This window comes from Carassius gibelio, chromosome A14, assembly GCF_023724105.1.
Source record: "Carassius gibelio isolate Cgi1373 ecotype wild population from Czech Republic chromosome A14, carGib1.2-hapl.c, whole genome shotgun sequence".
NCBI lineage: Eukaryota > Metazoa > Chordata > Actinopteri > Cypriniformes > Cyprinidae > Carassius > Carassius gibelio.
In genome coordinates, this window is record NC_068384.1 from 14560142 (window position 1) to 14583777 (window position 23636).

Genomic DNA, 23636 nt, shown 5'->3' on the forward strand with positions numbered 1-23636 from the left:
TACTTAAGTATTGCAAGTAGTCTATTTTAAAATTTACTACTCAAGTACTGAAAGTAAAAGTAGAAGTATTATGAGATGTAGCTATTAAAGAAAGTAGTCAAAAGTTTGAACATATTGTTTTTACTATTTCAAATGATTAACCTAAAGGACAATCACAATTCCTTTGACTGTAACTTCTTGTAAACAAAAAACGGTTACTAGGGTTAGTTAGCCCAGTTTGCAAAATTATGTCATTAATAACTTACCCTCATGTTGTTTCAAACCCATAAGACATCAGAGGGTCATTTAGAATTTTTTGAAGCATCGAAAATACATTTTGGTCCAAAAATAGCAAAAACTATGACTTTATTCAGCATTGTCTTCTCTTATGTGTCTGTTTTAAGACAAAGCAGTTTGTGATATCCGGTTCGCGTACGAATCATTCGATGTAACTTAACCGGATCTTTTTTTGAAACAGTTCACCAAATCGAACTGAATCGTTTTAAACGGTTCGCGTCTCCAATACGCATTAATCCACAGATGAACTTGTTTAATGTGTCTGACACTCCCCCTGAGTTAAAACAAACCAATAACCCGGAGTAAATCATTGACTCAAACAGTACACTGACTGAACTGCTGTGAAAAGAGAACTGAAGATGAACACCGAGCCGAGCCAGATAATGACTCGTTCACGAGTCAAGAACCGTTTCTGTCAGACGCGTCCGATTCGTGAACCGAGGAGCTGATGATACTGCGCATGTGTGATTTAGCGTGAAGCAACCCGACACACAGAGCGTCTGAAACGAACTGATTCTTTTGGTGATTGATTCTGAACTAATTCTGTGTTAATGTTAGCCCAGGTGCAGTCAACGGCAATGACGCCATTGCGTCGAGCGCAAAAGAATCGGTGAACTGTTTTCTTCAACTGGTTTATTGAATCGAACTGTCAGAAAGAACTAACGTTACTGGTCATCCGAGAACCGATGCAACCGGTTCTTGACTCGTGAACGAGTCATTATCTGGCTCGGCTCGGTGTTCATTTCTCTCTTCACAGCAGTTCAGTCAGCACGCGCAGTCTTCTTAATCGCTTGATTCGCTCAATGATGTGCCAGCTTCTGAATCTACAGTTCTGGCAGTGGTTTGTAATGGAATGATTCGTAACATTTTTATAATTGTAACGAGTAACGATGCAGCACATGAAAAAAATATCGGAGTAAAAGTATTAAACTCAGCGAAAATATGTACTGAAGTAAAAGTAGAAGTAGGAGAAAGAAATAATACTCTAGTAAAGTACAGATACTGCCTTTTAGTACTTAAGTACAGTAGCGAAGTAGTTCTACTTCGTTACTATACATCTCTGACCAGAAGGCATATATGTCAGCAAGTAGCTGTTAAGGTAAACCAATTAAAGACTGAGTAAGGCCAAAATATTCTTACTAGCTCCAAGCTAAAGACCTACCAACCCATGAAAACCAGCTGGCATCACATTATCTTTTGGGTTTATATCTCTTAAATATGTTGCCTAAGCAGACAGGCATTTGACAACACTGCAAAATAAGAGTTTTATTAACCAAATGACAACAAAGACAACTAAAGGAGTCTCCTGTGGCCACTTTTGATCAGATTTTTTTTTAGAGGGAGGGTTCTGTGACTGTATACATCACTTCATTCATCAGAATGACATGGCATATTGACAAAGCAAAATACATTTTTAAAAAAGAAACAAAAAGGTAGAATAGGACAACAACCAAACTTTTTGACAAATGTACAACTTAAGAAGAAAATAACCATCTGATTACAAAAAAAAAAATAATAATAATATTATTGGAAGAGAGTGTACAGTATTTGAACGTAGTCATTACAGTCATTACTTGAGTCTTCACTACCACATGAAATCATCATAATATACTGATTTATATCTCAATTATTAATTATTTTCCTACAGATTTTGCTGATATTTTTGTGGAAACCATGGTACATTTTTTTTCCATGATTCTTAGATGAATAGAAAGTTTAAAAGTTTAAACAGCATTTAATTTAATTTAATTTAATTTAATTTAATTTAATTTAATTTAATTTAATTTAATTTAATAAATATTTTCTACAAAATATTAGGCAGGAAAAAAATCTTTTTAAACTGCTTTTCCATCACAGGAATGAATTACATTTACAATACACTGAATTATACCAGTATTTTAAAATTGAAATAATATTTTACTATATTACTTTTTATTGATTAAAAAAAATTATAATAATAAATGCAGCTTTGGTGTACATAAGAGACCAAGAGGGATGTCGATACCAGATGTTAATGTGCTGAAAACTGTTTTTAGATAACATGATTGATGAACAAAGGATATTTCTAAAATCATCAGTCTTTAGGGGACATAAATTCAGCAGCACACTGAACTGACTGTCACAGATTTCCCAGCCGCTTTCCTGAATATCATGTGGCAATCTAGACCTACTCCAAATCCATTCAGAAACCATTTCCTGTCCCAAACTACCTCCTCTCTCCTGTGATTGGAGCTCAAGTTGACAAAGAGGAGCTGTTTGTTTTGATATTTGTTTGAGTGATAAGTGAGTTTTTAGACTGATTCATTCCTAAGGGCTGGTGCACACAAAGCACAAACTGTCATCCACCCGGTTTCTCTGCTTATCAAAAATCTTCATGGACTATTAAGCTGTCACATCTCTTCTCTCCTCTCCCAGTGGCTGATCTATTTATAAAGCAACGTGAGCTGAACAGGTGTTGCTCTGCATCAAAAATTATCTTACTTCATTAAAAACAGTAAAAAGTCTTTGGATTGTTTATGTTTAAGGCTTGAGTGACAAGCAGAACTAGTCACAGAAGCACTTTTTTTTTTTTTTTTTGCATATCTGACATGTATTAACAACCATCTTCAACCACACAATGCTGTTTTACAGTATATCTACACAAGAAATGTGAGCACAAATTCCAATCTCTAACTATATTTGTAATGATGGGTTTTAGGGGTAGATGGTATACCAGTTAAGGACAGGACGACAGTTCCAACTGTTGTGTCTATCATTATGCAAAATGCTGCTACAGTGCTGTTGGGGAATGAGAATTACAATCAGAAATTGTAATCAGCAGCAACTGATGTCAATCAAATTAGTGGCTGTTGCCCTTAGTTAGAGCTGTAGCACTCGTTCTGCTTTGTGAAATATGGAGGAAAAAACAACTGGACTGAGTAAAATAAAATATGAATTAAAAGTCAAAAACATTCCCATATGACACTGAAGAGTCTGTCCAAACATAAAATTAAGCAAAGAAATTCATGATAGAGAGGTTTACTTCAAAATCAAAGCAAGTGATTATAATATAATCATCATCATATTTTAACAATTAAAATAAAATAATAATAAAGCTGTTTGCTTCAATATGGATCCACTTTAAAGTATAAAATGCAATGGCAAAACCTTCTTTCACCAATTATTGTGCTTCTGTGCATCTTACAGTGCACGACAAGCATCCATGACATGTGCCACTGGAAACATCCCAGAGTACGAATATTTCCAACACCGGCCCTGAGGACACCACATCCCATTTTCTATGCCATTCCATGGACATTTTTCCCAATTCTGAAATACATTTCCTTTTTTTCACTCCCATCACTGCTATTTTAATTGTGAAGTAAACAGCTCTGCAGTGCTCTTCACAGCCACTCTACGGTGTCAATCTTAATTTCCTTCCACAAAAAGCAACACATCTTAATGGTACAGTATTGATAATCCATTAGTCTCCTAGTGCACAGTGAGAAAAATAAATGCTTGAATCACTACCATGGGCATGTTGTTAGTCTAGATTGCATTCTGTGCAACAACAAGGGGATAGCTCTTGATCAAAAAGTAATTACTTATACTGTAGCTTTAAGCTATGAAATGCATTGTGGGAGTGCAGGCTGTGTGTATCGAGAAGAGCTGTTTTCATTGCCCGGCAGAACTTCTGTGCCACACATTTCCTCTAAATGCAGAATATTTGGGGCTCACCGGGTCAGTGAATTAAGCCAGCTTGAGGTAGCCAAAAAAAAAAAAAAAAAAACATAACACCTGAATAACTCAAAGATCAGAGCAGCCCTATTTAAACCATTACAACAACACAAGATTACCTAGAAAAATCATTTATTACATTTTTCTTTTTGTTTGTATTTGCTTTGAAATGGCTTAAATGTGTGTGTTTTATTCAATCATTGGAACCAAAATTCCCACCAAAAAGTTATTGTAGCTAATTTGATTAAAATTGTTAAAGAGAAGTAAAATAGGCTATTTTGCACTAAAATGAACAAAGATGGTATTTAAGAACATTAATCAAAAATTTGACCAAAAGAATTTATCAAAAAATTATAGTTAATAATGATTTTTTATTTTTTTATTTTTTTATAATGCTTGTTTCTGTAGAGCTGCTTTTCAACGATTTGCATCATGAAAAGCGTTATACAAATGAACTTGAATTGCATTTAATTAATAATGCTACGATTTAAAACAACTTTTTAAATAGATTTATTAAAATAATTATTTCTGTGATGGCAAAGCTGAATTTTCGGTATCATTACTTCAGTATCACATGAACCTTCAGAAATAATTTTCATATGCTGATTTGCAGCTCCAGAAACATTTCTCATTATTATCAGTGTTGAAAACAGTTGCCTGCTTAATATTTTTGTGGAAGCTGAAAAGCTGTGGAAGCTTTTTTCAGTATTCTTTAACGAACAGAAACTTGGAAAAAGAAATGGAAAAAGGTATATATATATATATATATATATACATATATATATATATATATATATATATATATATATACATATATATATATATATATATATATATATATATATATATATATATATATATATATATATAAACATAAACAAACCAGATAATATTGCTTAGAAGCACTCATTCCCTATGCATAGCGAAACACAGCAGAATAACTAAAACCTGCACACCCTGATTTCCCATAATTACGAAGAAGCCTGCAATCAGAGTTCAAATTTGCAATTTTTTTTTAAAAAAGCTCTGGCATTTTATTTCGCAATCTACATGAGATACTTTGTAAATGGTTTGTTTGTGGTCCATGGCATGCCATCTGAACCCAAAATTAATTCAGACGTGAATTTAACTAATGTTAACAAAAATTGGTACTCACAGACTGATGTGATCTGACTCTCCAGAGAGCCTGTCCTTAAGGAAGCCTGATTTTTTTTAGCCAGTGATATTATCTCTAGTTTAGACTGTTTGTGTGTGCTCCGTTTCTAACAATGTCTTTATGAAGCATTTGCAGTAATGCAGATCCCCTCACTGGTGCTGACCCGGCCAGGCCAGTTAATGGGTCTATCTGCTTGCCGGAATGCTGGAGCTGCTGACCTTGCCATCTGCTCCTGATGCCTCAACACCAAACACTTTCCCTCTTTGCCATTCAGACAGGATGAAATACAATTCCCATTAAAGTAAAAGTTGCTAATAGTGCCTTATCAATTAGCCCCATTGCTACTGATTGATGTTTAGCAGGTGGCACAAGATGATTATGTTTATTTAGAGGTACACTGACTGTCCTTGCCTCCTACTCATTTTCTTTTGATGCTCATTAAAGCCCAGGCTGTTGAGACATCAGCTACTGACTAAATCAGGCCTCTGCTTCAGGGAGCGGACAGCTGACAGAACCTCCAGGAAGGTTGGAGGTTGGCTAAGGTTGTCAATAGGGGGAAATTCAGGCAATTCATTCAGGATGGTATAGTCTGCATCAGAGTCCTGCTTTAGTAAGGTGTTAAAATGTTCAGCCCACCTCTCCAGGATGCTATTCTGGTCTTTCAGGACTTTCAGGACTTTGAGCCCATCTGCTTACTTACTGCAGAGGGTAAGTATCCTCATGCCATTTGAGTTGGCCTGACCAATCCTATGCCTGCCAAGTACTCCTTTCCATATCGCACTGTTCTGTCCAACACGAGCATTGAAGTCCCCAAGTAGGAGCCTCATCCAGTGTTTGGTAAAAAGAGTCTTTAGACTCATTGTCAGATGGTAGAGTTGGAGCATACACACTTAGAAGTGTGGCATAGCGGTTCTTCACCAGGGGGATACGGAGGGTCATCAGTCTTTCACTGATGCCCACAGGAGTTTCAGTGATTCTTGGGAGTAGTGTGTTCTTAATTGCCAGTCCCACACCATGCAGATGTTGTCCACCTGTGGGATAGCCTTTCCAGTAGAAGGTGTAGCCCATGCCCTCCTCTGTCAGAGACCCCTCATTAAGGAGCCTGGTTTCACTCAGGGCAGCAATGCCGATATCATAGCGGCGCAGCTCGTCTGCAACCAGGGCTGTTCTTCTATGGGGTCTTTCAGACCTGCCATAGGAGTCCAGGGGAGTTCTTATCTTCCATGTTGCCAGTTTAAGGTTGTAGGATTTGTTTCTTCTGTTTCGACTGCAGAAGTGGAATGACCCGACAGGTGTGGTATCCTGTCCAGGTATGAGTTCAACGACTCCCGATTATTATTTTTTCACTTTCACAGCACGTTAAACATCACTCTCTTACTTGATCTGGAGAAACTATGTATCAGCTGAAAGTTTAAAGATTTCCATATTTGACCAATGTTTTGATAAAACATTGTTGCAGTGACAGTTATTTAGAAATTTTGAATAGAAATTCACCACTCATAAGGACAGAGCACACAGGAGTGTTTACATGTGAGTTTACAGAAGATGACAAGAGCCATAAATCAATTTGATTAGCCTTCTATAAAAACACACGACATGGCCTTAGAAAATATTTCATAAAATTCACAGTTGTACAGATTAGAGATTATATTATGAAATTTCAAATGAAACATTGGTAGACTTGTGGCTTTAGCTACACTATGTTTCTAAGCTCATATCCTACATTAACATTTTTTAATACATTTAAAAAATATGTTTTTAGTATTTTTATTTTTGTTTTTATGTTTGAGCTTATATATCTCTATTATCATAACAGTTTGAGTAATTCTGATTCCTGAACAGTAAACTCTGAAGTTTCAGCTTTGTGAACATGTTGATTATGTTTAAAGTCAGAAAGACTCATGAGCAGAAACCTTTTTATTTGGGGTATGTCATTTCTGTCTCCATGCTGAAAATGGGGGGTGACTGGTAAGATTGGACTCTTCCATGGTCATTTTTGTCAGCTCTGTTCTGTTTAACGGATAAATAATATAATATTATTTAATATCTTCACATCAAGTGTATAAGCACTTTTTCCATGTAGTTTCAACCTTGAAGAAACACACACACACACACACACACACACACACGCACACACCTCTTAGCTGTCCATCGTGTTCGATGATAACGCTTGCTCCAGGGATAGGGATGGGGGGTGGGGGTTCAGCAACCTTGCCGCTGGTGCCACTTCTCATGGGCGTAAAGTCCGATCCTTGATCCGCACACTCGACCGCAGATGGAGCCAGGCTGATCGGTCAAGTGCCAGAGATTCTAGCTTCGTGAGGGGGATGTTTGCCCGCTTAAGGAGGTCCCTGGTATAGTCCTTAAAACGACGCTTTTGCCCTCCAGCGGAACGTTTCGCACCCACTAGTTGACTGTAAAGGACTTGGCGGGGCAGGCGATGTTCAGGCATGCGTATTGTGTGCCCTATCCAACGCAGATGTTTTCTGGCCACAGCAGCTTCCATACAGATTGAGTTGGTGTTGCTGAGGATGACTGTATGGGGGATTCGATCTTTCCAGGACAAGCTGAGGATTTTTTGTAAGCAGCGAATATGGAAGGCCTCTAGGTGGATGATGTGCTGGCGGTATGAGGTCCATGACTCTGCCCCATAAAGAAGAGTGGAGAGACATACCGCATTGTAAACCGCAACCTTGGTACTGACCTTCAGGTTACGATTTTCAAAAACCCTGCTGCGTAGGCGTCCAAAAGATGATGAGGCTTTATTTATCCGAGTGTGTATTTCTGTGTCAAGGGAGCTGCTTGAGGACAGAGTGGAGCCGAGGTAGGTGAAGTGGTCCACTGATTTAAGTGGAACACCATTTATGTGAAAACTGGGGGGTGTGGGAACGGGGGTGGTGAGATGGAACATGACCTCGGTTTTTTGAGTGTTAACCTGCAGGCCGAAAGATTGGTACAGACTGGATATGGTGTTAAGGGCGTACTGCATAGAGTCTGGGCTGTGGGCTAAGACTGCACAGTCATCAGCATACTGAAGCTCACAGATCTGGCGGGTCTTTGTCTTTGTGTGAGCTTGAAGCCGACGAATGTTGAAGAGGCTTCCGTCAAGTCGGTATTCCACATGGACACCGTCTTCATGTCCCAGGACACGGTGGAAAAGGCAGGTGATGGCAGAGAGGAGGATGTTAAAGAGCATCGGAGCCAGGACACAGCCTTGCTTCACCCCAACGTTTACCCCGAAAGACTCTGATTGGAGTTCTCCCATGAGGACTCTGGCTTTCATCCCATCATGCAGCTGCTGTAGGATGCTGAGAAACTTGGGTGGTACCCCAATTTTTGATAGGTATTTCCAGAGCAACTCACGGTTGATGGTGTCAAAGGCTTTGCTGAGATCGATGAAGGCTACGTAAAGGTCTTTGTGATGCTCTCGACTCTTCTCCAGCAGCTGCCTCAAGACAAAAACCATGTCTGTTGTGGATCTGGTCTTCCGGAAGCCACACTGCATTTCCGGAAGCACAGCTTCCGAGATGTGCTCAACCAGTCTGCTGAGCATGATCTTGGCCAGTACTTTCCCTGCGATGGAGAGGAGAGATATCCCACGGCTGTTGCCACAGACTGCTCGGTCTCCTTTCTGCTTGTATATGACAACAATGTTAGCATCCTTCCAGTCCTGTGGGAGGGTCCCATGTTCCCAGATGTTTTGAATCAGGAGGTGCAGGCGACGCGTGAGGGTGTATCCTCCATGTTTGAAAACCTCTGCAGGGATTCCATCGGGTCCAGCACTTTTGTTGTTTTTCAGACCTGAAATAGCTTGCCGGAGTTCTGAGAAAAGTGGTGGAGTATCCAGGTGCATGGTTGGTGGCAAGTCTGGCAGATTATCCAGGATGTGTTGGTCAACAGGGTTGGTGTGGTTGAAGAGATTCTCAAAATGATTTACCCAACGGGCAAGAATCTCGTGGCGGTCCTTGAAGAGCGTGGACCCCTCAGCTGATCGGACTGGAGCAATCACCCGCTTCCTGGGGCCATACAATGCTTTTATGGCATTGTAAAAGCCTTGAGTGTTATTGCAGTCTGCCAGGTTTTGGATTTCGTGTGCCTTTTTTACCCACCAGATGTTCTCCATAGTCCGAAGGGCTCGCTGGGTTTCTGCTCTTACAGCAGTGAAGGTGGCTTTATGGGTAGGAGATCCAGGGCAGGACAAGAGAGCTTTATGGGCTTCATGCTTGGTTTTAAGAAGTGACTGTATCTCAGCTGAGTTGCAGTCAAACCAGTCCTGGTGATGTTTCCTTGATTGGCCAAGCGCCTCTGAAGCAGCGTTATGAATAGCCTGGCGTAGAGCTGGCCAATCAGCTGATTCCTCCGGGATCATGTTGAGGTTTTCAGCAAGGAGCCGTCGGAGGTTGTCTTTGATGGTGAGGTTGTTCAACGCTGTGCAGTTTAGTTTCTTGTTTGGGGCTCGCCTCGGAACACGAGGTTGAATACTCATGAGTAATTTGGATCTGACCATGAGGTGGTCAGTCCAGCACTCAGCTCCGCGCATAACACGAGTGGTAAGGACATCTCGTCTATCCTTTTGACGGACAATCACGTAATCCAGGAGATGCCAGTGTTTTGAGCGGGGGTGCTGCCAGGTGGTCTTGAGCCTGTTCTTCATCTGGAAGATGGTGTTAGTGATGACCAGCTGGTGCTCTGCACAGAGAGAGAGGAGTCTGAGCCCGTTGCGGTTCATTTTCCCCACACCATGCTGGCCGATGACTTTACTCCATACCATATGCTCCGTACCCACTCTAGCATTGAAGTCTCCCATGAGTATGATTCTGTCTGAAGCTGGGGTTTTCTGTAGGATGGCATCAAGAGCTCTATAGAAATCCTCTTTGATGTTGTACTCGGCATCAAGAGTTGGAGCATATGCACTGATGAGAGTGGCAAAGCATTCCTTTGCCAAGGGAATGCGCCATGTCATCAATCTTTCATTGATGCCGATAGGGGTTTCCAGAATGCGCTGCAGCAGTTTAGACTTCACAGCAAAGCCAACTCCATGATTACGACGAATGCCTTCGGGGACCCCCTTCCAGAAGAAGGTGTACCCAGCACCAGCCTCTGTCAAGGAGTCCTCCCCATGTAGTCTGGTCTCACTGAGAGCTGCAATGTCGATGTTATATCTTGCAAGCTCCAGGGCCACCAGTGCTGTCCTGCGGTGGGGCCTGTCCGGGGTTTCGACCAGGTCCAGCAGTGTACGAACGTTCCACGAAGCGATGCTTAGCTTATTTTTTTTTCACTTTAATTTTTCGACCGCGAGGGGGGGATGCTCCGACGGTTGCGGTTTACCGTCCGGAGTGTGGGGAGCAGACAATTTTTGGACCACCTTTTCCAGGTCCTTCCCCATCACAGGAGTGAGCACACAGACACACACACACACACACACAAACACACACACACACACACACACACACACACACACACACACACACACACAAACACACACACACACACACACACACACACACACAATGAATAATAATGATTTCTCTGAATGGAACTCTGTGATTGCTTTTCTGTCTCTTATTCAGTAAATGTAGAACCAGGAGTTTTGAGAAAAATCTTAACATGCCAAAGAATGGTTTCATTTAATCAAAGACATTAGAGTCTGCATGAACTTAATTACACTGTTCCGAGAGTATGTGGACAGGGTGGCAATAACTATCATGGGTTTCTGAAAATTGCTCATAATTCATTTCACCTCACTCTCCTCTCCCACAGGCTAAACTGAGGCTCTGTTTTTTATACTTTCCCCCCTATAATTCAGATGGTAAAAGGGCCACTGAAATTTTCCTTTACTACCTGAGATCTTTGGAATTTCCAGAAATCTGTTTCATCAATTAAAAGTGATTGTGCTAATCATCTTAGTTTGTCTGTAACTTCACCCGAGAACAGTGAAAATAAGCTCAAAATATTGGCATGGCATGGCAAAAAAAAAAAAAAAAAAAAAAAAAAAACACTACAATTTGGTCATATAACAAGATAAACTAAGGGAATGTGATCCAAAGGAACTTAATTCATTTAAGTTCACCACAAAAGTTCATGCTGCAAAACTATAACAAATTCATTCAAATTCTATTAAAAATCTCATATAATCAAACCACAATCTCTAAGAAGTCAAAGAGGCTCATGGAAAAAAAAAAGTAATAATTATAATGCATATCTACTAGTCAGTGTGGTGTCTACTTCAAAGAACCAACTCTAAAGAGACAAATATTTCAGATTTTTTGACAATTACTCTCAATGTGATGCCACAAATGACCATATAAGTGGGGAATTAGACGTTGTCCAATATGACAGATTGCATGAGATAAAAGCAATCATATCTAAAAGAATATTTATCTTCCATGAAAGCCTCTTGGAGGCAACAAATCAAATATAATCGGACAATCTGAAGCGTTTGCAATCTTTCCTGCCTAAGTTAAACGAGAATATTGCCGTAATGGATCAGCCGGCATCCAGGTTTGGTCCATGCAAATCCACTGTCAACACTGATTTCTCTTTGAATGGATATATCTTCATCTCTCCCCTGTCTTAGCTTAGTTTTCTCAAACGAGTAAATGAGAAACCTGTGTGTGTGTTAAAGCTGAAGGGGAGAAGCTTTGAACTGGCCAGAGAAAAACAATTGATATAAGTTACTGGAGACAGGTAATGAGAACCAATGGACTCCCAGGAAAGAATCAATAGTGGACACTGATACACTGGAGAGGAAGGACAGGTCGCAACATAATTCTTCATTCGAGTAAATGCTGCAGATATAAAGGAGACGTGCACCAAGCAGCCAGATCCCAAATAGTTGTTGATAACTTGATATTTGCAAACTAAAACATCCTTCAATGAAATCAAACTGTCCCAAGGTACCAGTGACTGCGACAAAAATAAAATAACTAAAAAGTAAAACTGAAAAAAAAAAAAATTTATATATATTAAATAAATAATAATAGGATATATTTAGTTGAAGTACAAAAAAATGTATATATATATATATATATATATATATAATTTCAACTGTAGTTTAATAAAAAAAAATGTCTTCATGGATTTAGCTAATAATAAAACCCCTGACAGCAAATGTGAATCACTTTTGTTATAGCATTTCCTTAATTGCTAATCACTTTGCATAAAAGCATTAGCTACATATAAAAATGTAAATGCGATGATGACTAAGGACAAAAACTTATTCACCACAATAACACAAAGACTCAATATTATCCAAACAACAATGATTTCCTTTGCACCTGAGCTGGCAAGACAAGTGGAACTACTTTGTACTCTCGGCTTCAATGAGCTGACATATGTTTGAGTTGTTTTACTATTCAAAAGGAAAAGTCAGAAGTCGAGTTTACTTCCCAGCGCTAACTTTGAGCCAGACTTTCTGAAACTACACAGGAGATGATGACTCCTGCTGCTCGCCTTTCAAAACACTGCTGACAGCACAATGTGAAAGTTGGGAGAGATCAATGTGGGTGCCGTCAGAAACCTATGCTGTTGGACATCTGTTTGTCCTTCATCTCTGGCCAATCGCTGGCCATTCATCAGCAACACAGAGGCAAGAGGAATGGGGTGTCATGTTGAGACCTTGTACTGTCTCACTGTTGACAGTAGACTGAATTCAAACAGAGTGAAAATTACTAAAGACATGCAATGTATCTGCTAAGACACTGCAAAATCATAATAGAATGTTTTCTTAATCAGTATTTTTTTTTTAATAAATCTAAACACCCAACATCATAAATTTACTTGAAGCAACATAGTGACAGTTACTGAAACAATGCAACTCTTTTACTAACATACTGCAATGTGTGTGTGTGTGTGTGTGTGTGTGTGTGTGTGTGTGTGTGTGTGTGTGTGGTGTGGGTGTGCAAAGTGTCACATGACCCTTAAGAAATCATTCTGATATGCTGAATTATTATCAGAATTATCATTGTTGGCAACAGTTGTGCTGCCAAATATATATATATATATATATATATATATATATATATATATATATATATATATATATATATATATATATATATATATATATATATATATAAACTGTGATCCATTTTTCAGGATTATTTGATGAATACAATTTTTAAAAGAACAGCATTTATTTAAAATATATATCACTTCTTATCAATTTAACACATCCTTGCTGAATTCAATTAAAAAAAAAAAAAAATTAATGATCTCAAACTGTTGAACAGTAGTGTATATTGTTAGAAATACTTTCCCCCCACTTGTTTTAATGATATTTACTTAATGCATTAACATCCTGTGATCTTGTAAACATAGTTTCCAGGTGGCAAAACACACACTATGTAAGTGATGTACCCCAGGTTCAGGTGAGAATCAAACAGAATAGCTGACTTAACATTGATGAATGAAGAATGTGCGTCTGCATTCACAATGTGACTCACAGCTAAATAAATAAACACAATGTACTGTCTGCCAAAAGAAACTGAATGTTAATCGTGTAGTGTGTGTATGTGTTATAGACAGATGACATGAGTTTATGCCTGTCTACTCTAATACCTAGCAGCATATCCTCCATCTTAAGAAATGCGCCATTCCCCAGAAAATTGTTGCAGCTGCTCCGCAGCATGTCATCTGCATGTCAGCTCTTCCAATCAGCTGTCAAGTTGTGAATTGGAGGTTTTAAGTTACAGATCACTTCTGAATCCTAGCACACACATGACGTGAATCCCTATGCCCCTACAATGCCTCTGCCAAGGAGCATCAAACAAACACATAAACATCCGCTTGCTGAGTGCTGACGAGCCGTTCCCCGCCTCTACCTTCTGAGAGAACGAGGGGAAGACGGCGAACGGGAGTCTCAGAGAACCCTTTAGGAAATTGTTTTATTCTACTGACGCTAGAAACAATCTGATTGTAGAAAGCCGAGCTTAGTACTTGTCAGCAGATCCCAATCAATCACGAGACGGAGGGAAATAACAGAAAACACAGCATGTCCACATAAGAACAAGTACAGCTGAACAAATCAGCTACAGCGCTGACTACATCTCTTAAACTGCTGTCAGAGGGGAGAGTGATTTATTCTATGAGGAACATGAAGCTGTCTTTAAAAACAAGAAACAGATCGCACACTGAAGAGAAGCCATGCAGAACTTGTTTGGGGGAACTGAAACTTCAACTTAAATTTTTATGTTTTAAAATAATTTAAAAAAGAAACAGATAGTTCCAGCTTTAAAATCTTATTGAGCAACATTTGAAGACATAAAAACAAGTATGTTGGGACATGTGACAGTGACTTATTGTTTTCATAAAATAGCAGCAAGGGCAATATGAACAAGTAACATATATTAATAATAATAAAAAAATATTCTGCCAAGTAATATAAGTCACTGGACCAACCGCAGGGGCTGTCTATAGTTGCCAAGAAGCACAGTATCTTTGAACATTAATATAAGCTGTTTCAATCTACTCTCAAGTACAATAGTATATATGCTGCCCAGGGAGCCAGTCATTTTTCTCTGCCTAGAGATTCCCAGAATGCATCACAGAACAGCACTGAGCACTGACTGTTCACTATATTCTTACCAATGGTCTGACAGTGTCCTAAAGCTGCCTTCCTCAATGCCTGATTAAAATGTAGCATGCTATCTTCTCCAAGCTAGTCAAAGGAGCTTTTCTTAACCCATTAGCCCCATGCTAAGCTATTAGCAATAACCGAATGCTACTGAAAAGGTTTCTGCATATGAATTTTGCTCAACGCCAACAACTTTCAAGTTGAGAGAAAGCAACTCCAACTGCACTGTATGCTTCTTGAACATGTCCTCACATGTGCTAACAGGTAGATAAACATCTGATATATTTTCCATTACAGCCTAAATTATATAGAGTAGCCTAAATGAGACGTGACAAAATTCAGAGTGATATAAAGAGATGAAAAACCAATTGAGAGGCAATCAAGTTAGAGAGCTAGCAACAGCTGTTTGAAATCTAATATAAGGATGACAACGTCAAACGTTTAAATTACTGCCAATATTATAATTGAATTAGCAGCCAAAATATACTGAACAGCTAAAATAAAATAGAAACTTGAAAATAACTATAATAGCGAAATTAATATATAATAAATTAATAACGAATATATGAAGATATAATAGTAATGAATTAAAGCTGCAGTCGTAACTTGTGTCTTGCGGAAGAACATCGTAGCCGGAACTACTTCTCTCTGTTTATGTCTATGAAGAATCACAAAGGTACTGGGTTACTCCGCCGCGGTACCCCGAAGCAATCTAAAATAGTCAGAATATAAACACTTATTATAGGTGCACCCTAGTGATTCAGGACAAGCTAAAAACACGGTTTGGAAAATGGATTCATGGTGTACTCGCTTATTATATACATTTTGTAAATCTTGAACACAAAAAAAAGTTACGGAACGCAGCTTTAAATGGTTGTTTCTTACCGGGAGCGGATGACTTTCTGCAAATGGCAATAGGACCACTGGGAGGAGCCAGAGGAGCTTGATTTTTTCACAGATTACCTGTCTCATATTCTAATGTCAGGACATAATGACAGGTTTAACAAATATGTAAAAAATATATTTTTCAAAAGTTACCTACTGCAGCTTTAATAAATGAAAATATAATAGAAAATATAGTAATATAATACCTTTATAATAGTGCAAAAACGATTCGTTAGTGTGCTGTAATAATGTTGCAAAATATTGTTTTTACAATATTTTATCTAAAACTGAAAATGATTCAGAATATATGGTGTCGTTCACCAAACATGGCAAACAAGCATTCTGTAATTCTGATAATGGTACGATACCTTTGCATTGTTTGATTAACTCTATTAAAATATTACCTTTTATTTTGCGGAGCGGCTCGACTGTCAAATATAAGTTAATTTCTACAGTCATTGCATGTGATAAGCTGCCTAATATGTCATTAAAGAACATCTGGCTTTCAATCTGTTACCATTTATCATGGGTCACAAACTCTTTGTTAGGCTACAATACATTATTTAAGGCCAATATTGTTCATAAGGCTATTCATACAAGATCATCTGACCCTATATTGCCCCTGTAGAGATTATGACATCATCGTATACCAACGTCTAGCCTAATACCTTTAAATTAGTTTACAGAATGAACTTTGACAGTACTGTTGCTTGGCAACCATGAAGAGCCTATGGTTAAGCTAAATGATTACTATTAATAAATAGAACAGAACATTAGACTTACATAACACTACTGCTCCTGCAGTTTTATCAAAGCTTTCAATATGCATTGCAACATCTTGAAACTATGGTAAATTCACTGTAAAGCAAATGATTTGGGTTTTATTATTAAATCATATTATTAATAGATTACTGACATACCGACAAACTGACATTTGTCGCAGATTAATTATTAATATTGCTGCCTCTGCTACAAAAACCAAGAAACATCCAAACTAATCCAGCCTTTCATGATACACAGTGCACTAATAATGCAACAGACCAATCCCTGAGCACAAAGCAAGCCCTGTTCATGATATGGGCAGAAGACATTTTGAAAATTGCTTTTATAGGAAGTCCTTGTATTTTGTGCTATACTACAGAAGAAGAAAGAGCATCATATCTAGAAAGCATCCTTTATAGGCTCTCCTGTTTTCCAGTGTCATTTTATAAATGCTGTGGGTCAGCCGGCTTTATTGTCAACCTCGGAGAGAGTGTTGAGAGGGTCTACCTGTGGCAGGGTCCACATCATGCTCGATCAAGTGCTGATCCTGGTGAACCCATTCGCTGTTGCACTTGAAGTAGATCTGAGTGGCAGGGGTTGAGCGGCAGGTGAGGGTCACTGGCTTGTTCTTAACGATATAAACATCATCAGGCTCCAACAGGAAGTGTGGCAGCAGGTCGGAGAAGGCCGCAGGAAGTGGATGCGTCACAGTGGCCGCGTGCTCTCCACCTGTGAAAGCAAGTGAGATAAAACTTTAGAGACAGGTTGTAGTTGTTCCGATGCCTGAAACCTTTTAGTAGTGCAATGAGATAATGAGCGCATCTAATTAAATTGAATATTCCGAAACCTGTGACCGGACAGATTGCTTTTGACATGCACCTGAGTGCAATGCTAATCTTGTGCAGCCGTATTTGGTAGAACACACATATTCTGCCAAACACAGCTGACAAAACATCTCCGCTACAGCAGGTCTGGGAGATCATGCTAATGATGTGCTCTTAAAAGTGCTTGCTCTTACCTGAGTGGCATGGGATTGTATTTCAAGACACAGTATGGTTAGTGATGCTGAACATGTGTGCATATTAGTGCTGTCAATCGATTAAAAAAAATTAACTAATTAATCGCACAATTTTTTAAAATTAATCGCGATTAATCGCGATTAATCGCAATTAAAAGACTGAAACTTTTTGGATATGTAAATGTAAAATGTAAATAATTAATGTAAACTCAAGACAAAGAAACTATTTAAATTCAAAATATGATTGTTTATTGGAATTTTTGTTTAACTTGTAACACAGATTTTCTCATGTAAACAACATACCTGCAATAAACCATCAATATCCTCCAAATTACCTGTTGGCTTGAAAGCCATATTTATTACAGAAATAAAAGCAGAGGCATCTAAGTACCAATTGAATTTCAAAACAATCAATGCCAATAAAAAACAAAAATGATTTCTGTTATGTTGAATTCTAAGTGGACTGCAAAAAAATTCCAAAGTATAGTCATTGCCAGTGCTTTAAGTGGGCCGGTATGCACAGGTACTCAGTACCGCCACTTCCAAATATAGCTCTTGAGCGTACCGTCACCTCTCCGTGCGCCCAGAACGTGCTTGTAGCGTACCGGTACGCTCATTTGGACATCTGTTTTAATAGAGGTTTTAATCTTTTACCTGCACTGCCGATTTTCAGAGCGCCCTTCACAATGCAAGCTTCCTAATTCATCCCACCCAGAGCAGAAACTACATTACCCATTCACCCTTAAGTTATACAAGTGAATAGCGCATGTGTCGCTTTTCCCACTGTTAAGTGTCAACAACTCAACGTGGCCGGAGAAGGTGTGTGAAACTCGTTGTGAGTTATACTAAAGCAAAATCTTGAGTATTTATTGTTTGATAAACATTAAAAACTGTCTGCGGAGGTTGAGTCGTCCTGCAGCCCCCGCTGGCTGTTCATTGGCTGCAGCATCTTTTTTCTAAGTTCTAAAAAAATCCCGTAGACGGCAAGGCACAAATTTAGATATTCATTTATGTAATTAAGCTATAGCCTATGCACAAAGACAATATGATCTTTTTGTCCCCTTTTTGTTTTAAAGCTTGATGAAGAGAGAGAGCGCAAGTTGCTGCAGCTGCGAGGAGGACAGTGATGCACGCGTACAGGAGTGATTGACAGTTCGCGGCACTGTGTACAAAAAATACTCCGCTACACAATTATTTCGTTATTTTCGTTTAAGCTTATTAACGTTAGCGTTACAGAAAGGTCTGATTTACGCACTGTTACAGTCATTGTTTTTTTTTTTTTTTTTTTTTTAAACAATGACATTTGAGTTCATGATTTTAATGTTGCTGTTTCTTGTGGCAGATTGAAGAGTAATCCGGCAGAGTTTTATACTGAAACTTTCCGTCTAAAAGTCCTTCCTTGGTCTTATCCATATTTCTTTGCACGTTGAACACACATAGGCCACAACTGGAAATAAAAAAAAAACTGCAACCGCGTTAATTGCGTTATTTTTTTTTAACGCGTTAAATATTTCAAATTAATCGAATGCGTTAACGCGCTAATTTTGACAGCACTAGTGCATATGTATTATGACATGTGCAGGGTTAACTCATGAATATTAATTAGAGTGTACTGAGTGTACTGCTAGGTTTGATAATATTTTAAGCAACTTATGTCTTAATGAGAAACTGATCTTAAATGTAATTTCAATAACTGAACATTAAATTAAATGTTTAAACAACTTAAAAGTGTCAATGCCAAATCTTTATCTGGAATAAATACACACAAATGCAAGCCTAATTCAGTCTATTTGCAAAGTGATTTGTGTCACTCTGAGCTGTTATTCTTTTATTGTTATGTCTTTTTATTATTTGTGAACTTCATTGTTACACCTGCCAGAATACTCTCACGTGTAAAGTTAAGTATTTAAAAATATAACAAATTGTTTTAATACACCACAAATTCAAGGCAACATGAAAACATGTCGGCTTAACATTATTTGAGATGCTAATGAGTAAAAGTAATAACAGGAATTTAAAAGTGAACCTGTTATTTACAATCCCAAAATCTAATAAAAAACTCAGTTTACAGATATTATTGGAGCTTTAATTTATTTTTTTTTCATAAATGAGACCCTAATCCAATGCAGCAACATTGCTTCTATCTGCGTTCATATTTTTACAACAATACAAATTTTAGCGTGTAAAAATTAATCACATTTAATAATATTTTCAAATATTATTAAATGAAGGACATTATGAAATAGTTTCTAGTTCACACACACACACACACACACACACACACAGAATTTTGTTTCTTTTCTTTCTTTTTTAGGAAGGACATATGATTATGATACAGTAGTTTATAATTCTCACAAGATATATTAAAAAGGCACTGTAGACTCTCAGTTTTAAATACATATTTAGATCAATATATTTAAATACTCAGAATTAAATATCAGTCAATTTCAAGACAAAGTGTTCAGATGACATGAGCAAAAAAAAAAAAAAAAAAAAGCTTCTGTCTGAAAGAGACATATAATACAATATTCCACCCCACACAGAAAAAAAAATGTGTGTGTAAGAGAGAGTGAGTCCCCTTGTTAACAGGCCGAGTAAAAAGCTTCTGAGTGGAATGGCCTTGTCAGTGTTTGCCCACAGCAGTGCTGAATCCCATCTCTACTCTCTCTCTGCTGTTAATCACTGTCTTTTAAGATCAGAGATGATGGACCGATGAACATAAATCCCTCTTGCTGAATGACCACGGCACTTCAAAACATGCTCGGAAGGCCCTGTATCCAGGGCTTTAACTCAGCTCTTTATTACGGTCGGGCCGAAATGCGGTGACGTGACTGCCAGCTATTCGCTGACTGGCAGCCACCGTCGCAAATAGGCTGAATTAAATTCTTTATTCAGACGACCCCCGGTAGCGTGATCAGGTGGGGTACACGTCGCTGTTTATGGATCAAAGATCTGCATGTCTTTGTGGGTGGAAATGTTTCTCCCCTGTGTGGATTTATGGAAGAGCATCGAGGCGGTTGGATTCATAAATATTTGGAGAGATTCAATGTGAAATCATCATTAATCAGAGCTTGGCCCTGCGACTTACGGAAGAACGATTCTTTAGCGTGGTGCAGAAACGGAGCGCACCCCTATCAGTAATTTTGTTGCTTCATTTGTTAGCGGCAATGTTTTTCTGGTCTCTGTAATTAAGAATGAATTGCTAATTTATCCTTTTCCACCCACAATCCAGAGCAATCAAGCAGCCTCAGCTGGCTGTTTATTCCCTCTTGATACAGGAGGTTCCCCACCATTGTACATCATACACACACACACACACACACACGCACACACACATACACATGTCTGATAGCCTTCAGGACTGAACTAATTTTTTAAAGTGATCACTTTTGCAAATTAGTTATTCCCTCTGCATGTTTCTCATTAACGAGTTTTATTCTGTTTTTAGACTCAATGGAATCATTTGTTGAGTGCAAATAGCAAGCATGACGTCAAAGCCATGAAGCAAAAAATGCTTGCATATACAGTACCATGGATTTTCTTCAAGCAAAAACAGAAGGAATTAAATTCTAACTGGCTCCAATTTTAATTTCATCAGAATTTAACAACCTTGGATTGCTTGCACAGATGCTCGTCATCAGGAAAACACAATCATGTTTGGAAAAGGGCCAGCTGAGGGTGCGAATGACATTAAATTATATTCGTTTTGAAGTTGAGAGTGTGTATTTTCACCTGCCTTCACAAACATAGGATGCATTCGTTAACAATAGCAACGATAAACTGCTTGGATGCTTTCTCTGAAGATTAATACTGAACAATACATCAAGAAAACATAAGTCACACAATGTTATAGATTTACACATCACATGAAGTTCTGGCATCCTCAGGACATCACACCCTGGATATTACCTACAAAAACATCCTCAAACACAGTTTATTATTTACACACTGAGCCAAATATGCTGCAAGTGATTTCAGATGTTTATATATATATATTTAAGCTGTCTTACAAAATCTATTTGTAATTGATTTATATATATGCTATTTACATGTGATTTTATATATATATATATATATATATATATATATATATATATATATATATATATATATATATATGTGTGTGTGTGTGTGTGTGTGTGTGTGTGTGTGTGTGTTGTATTTATTTTTATTATATATTTTATATTTAGCTTTAATCCATTAACTGTGAGTGTGTTTAATATATTTTAATATTTATTATGTATTTTAAATCAGGTTGCTTGACATGTCTGCACAAACTTCTGTACATTTACAAGCATACACACAGACACATCCCAACAAAATCACTTACAGAATCTTTAAACAATTATACACTTTGTAGAAAGGAGGTCTCCCAATGTCACAGTCACATAATTAAGCTAATTTGTGATATTCACACAGTAATTATCAATGGCAAGAAGACTGGCTGTTTATGACATTTTCTATCACAACGGGCCTGTGGCACAGAGCGCAAAAGGCACATCTCTACTAATGAAACAGCAAAGCTAACACTGACCTTTCCATCACCTTCCTCATCTCATCCTGCAGAAAACCACATCCTGGGTCACGCAGGTAACATTAGCTAAAGTAATAAACTTCAAGCCTCCACACGAAGACATTACCCAGCCTCACCAGGCCTGGTGCAACGCGTCATAATAATGCTGCTCTGCTCATTTCCTTTTGTCATTTTACATGGTGTGCTAAGTCGCTAATTCATCAGGGTGAAATATATTGAGAAGCAAAGCTATGGCTATTGAACCTCCACTAATGCATTGTGTACGTGTTAAACTCTTAATAAAAACTAAATGTTCTGTGTCCAATGAAGGACATACATCACTTTCCAGTTACACCCCCTCTCTGTTACATTACATTTTGTGCAACGGCAGACAAGTAATTGATCTTACAGGGACATTCATTTATTAAAAACATGCTCAAATAAATCGGGAATTCAAGCCGTTCTCTTGCAAGCGGAGGATGGTGCAATCAAGGCAATTATTGCAGGTCAAAATGGCTGTCTTTGTGCTGATGTAAGACCGAGCGCCCACGGGATGTGGTCCATCTAATGAGCCTTAATTTGGCACAGTGATGATGGCCATTAGCTCCTCATGGCGACCTTTTCTACAACGTGAGAGCTCAGTAAACCAGCAGGCAGACCTGGCCCAATCTGTCCAGGTGGGATCTCGGTAAGACTGAGGTGAGATATGACAATCATAAATGAGGTTTCAAACTGTTCATGACCGTCTACATCTGTTTTCCTGACCAGTCTCAATGGTTCCAGGCTATGTTGGACCTAAGAGAGATGAATTCATTGTTTTTTCTCAGTATTTCAAAAGTATTGCAATATGCTATTCTCACTATACTGAATTGATATCCTCACAGTATAAGAGTACATTTTTTTCCTCATTATTAATTTATTTATTTAGACACTGACTGCTAACCAAGGCACACTATTCCCAAGGTACAAATTTAAGGCTATATTTTTGGCCTTGCTGCCTTTATTATGAGAGGACAGTTCAGAGAAAAACAGGAGAAAAATGGAATAGAGAAATGACCATGAGCCAGGACTCAAACTCAGGTCGCCCGAAGCGCTATTGCGTCATATGTCAGAATCATATTATTTTTACTGGAATGTGCCAGAGCTCAACTCTATTTTGAAGGCTCTGTAATGAAGTAAAGCAGGAAATTCAGCACTAGTTGCACATTCAGAAACATACAAGTAAAAGCTAATCACAATACATTGATATATATATATATATATATATATATATATATATATATATATATATATATATATATATATATATATATATATGAAATCTTCTGATTTTTTTTTTTAAGTAAATGTAAGAATACTTACTGGACTGAAATTATTTAGGTTTACCTGATTATCCATCTATCATTTTAATAATAATAAAAAAAAATGCCTGTGACTCTTTTTTCCTACATTATAAATGACCTGCAGACAAACCACATACTGTGTCATGTTATTTTGCGTTTGGAGGTGGGTGATGTTTGGGAATGCAATCGTGCAAACGCAATAAAGTTCTGTGAGGTAACTATAACAAATCATTCTGATGACAGACTTTGGCACAGACATTTCATAATCTAACCACATGATCTGTATAGGCAAAGTCACAATTGTTTTTTTTTTTTTTTTTTTTTTTTTGTGCATCAAGGAATGTATTTGTTAATGTGTTTCCATCATAGTTAATGCATGTTTTCTTTTTGAG

General features: G+C 38.0%; 1 protein-coding gene across 4 annotated transcripts in view; it reads right to left on the bottom strand.

The window, feature by feature from the left end:
* Window positions 1-23636, bottom strand: part of LOC128027592 (netrin receptor UNC5A-like) — a 177825-nt gene that overhangs the window by 69211 nt on the left and 84978 nt on the right. For all 4 annotated transcript variants that reach the window (XM_052615341.1, XM_052615339.1, XM_052615342.1 and 1 more), the window contains exon 2: window positions 16878-17099. In XM_052615341.1, coding sequence (XP_052471301.1) covers window positions 16878-17099 — 222 coding nt within the window. The remainder of the gene's footprint in view (window positions 1-16877; window positions 17100-23636) is intronic.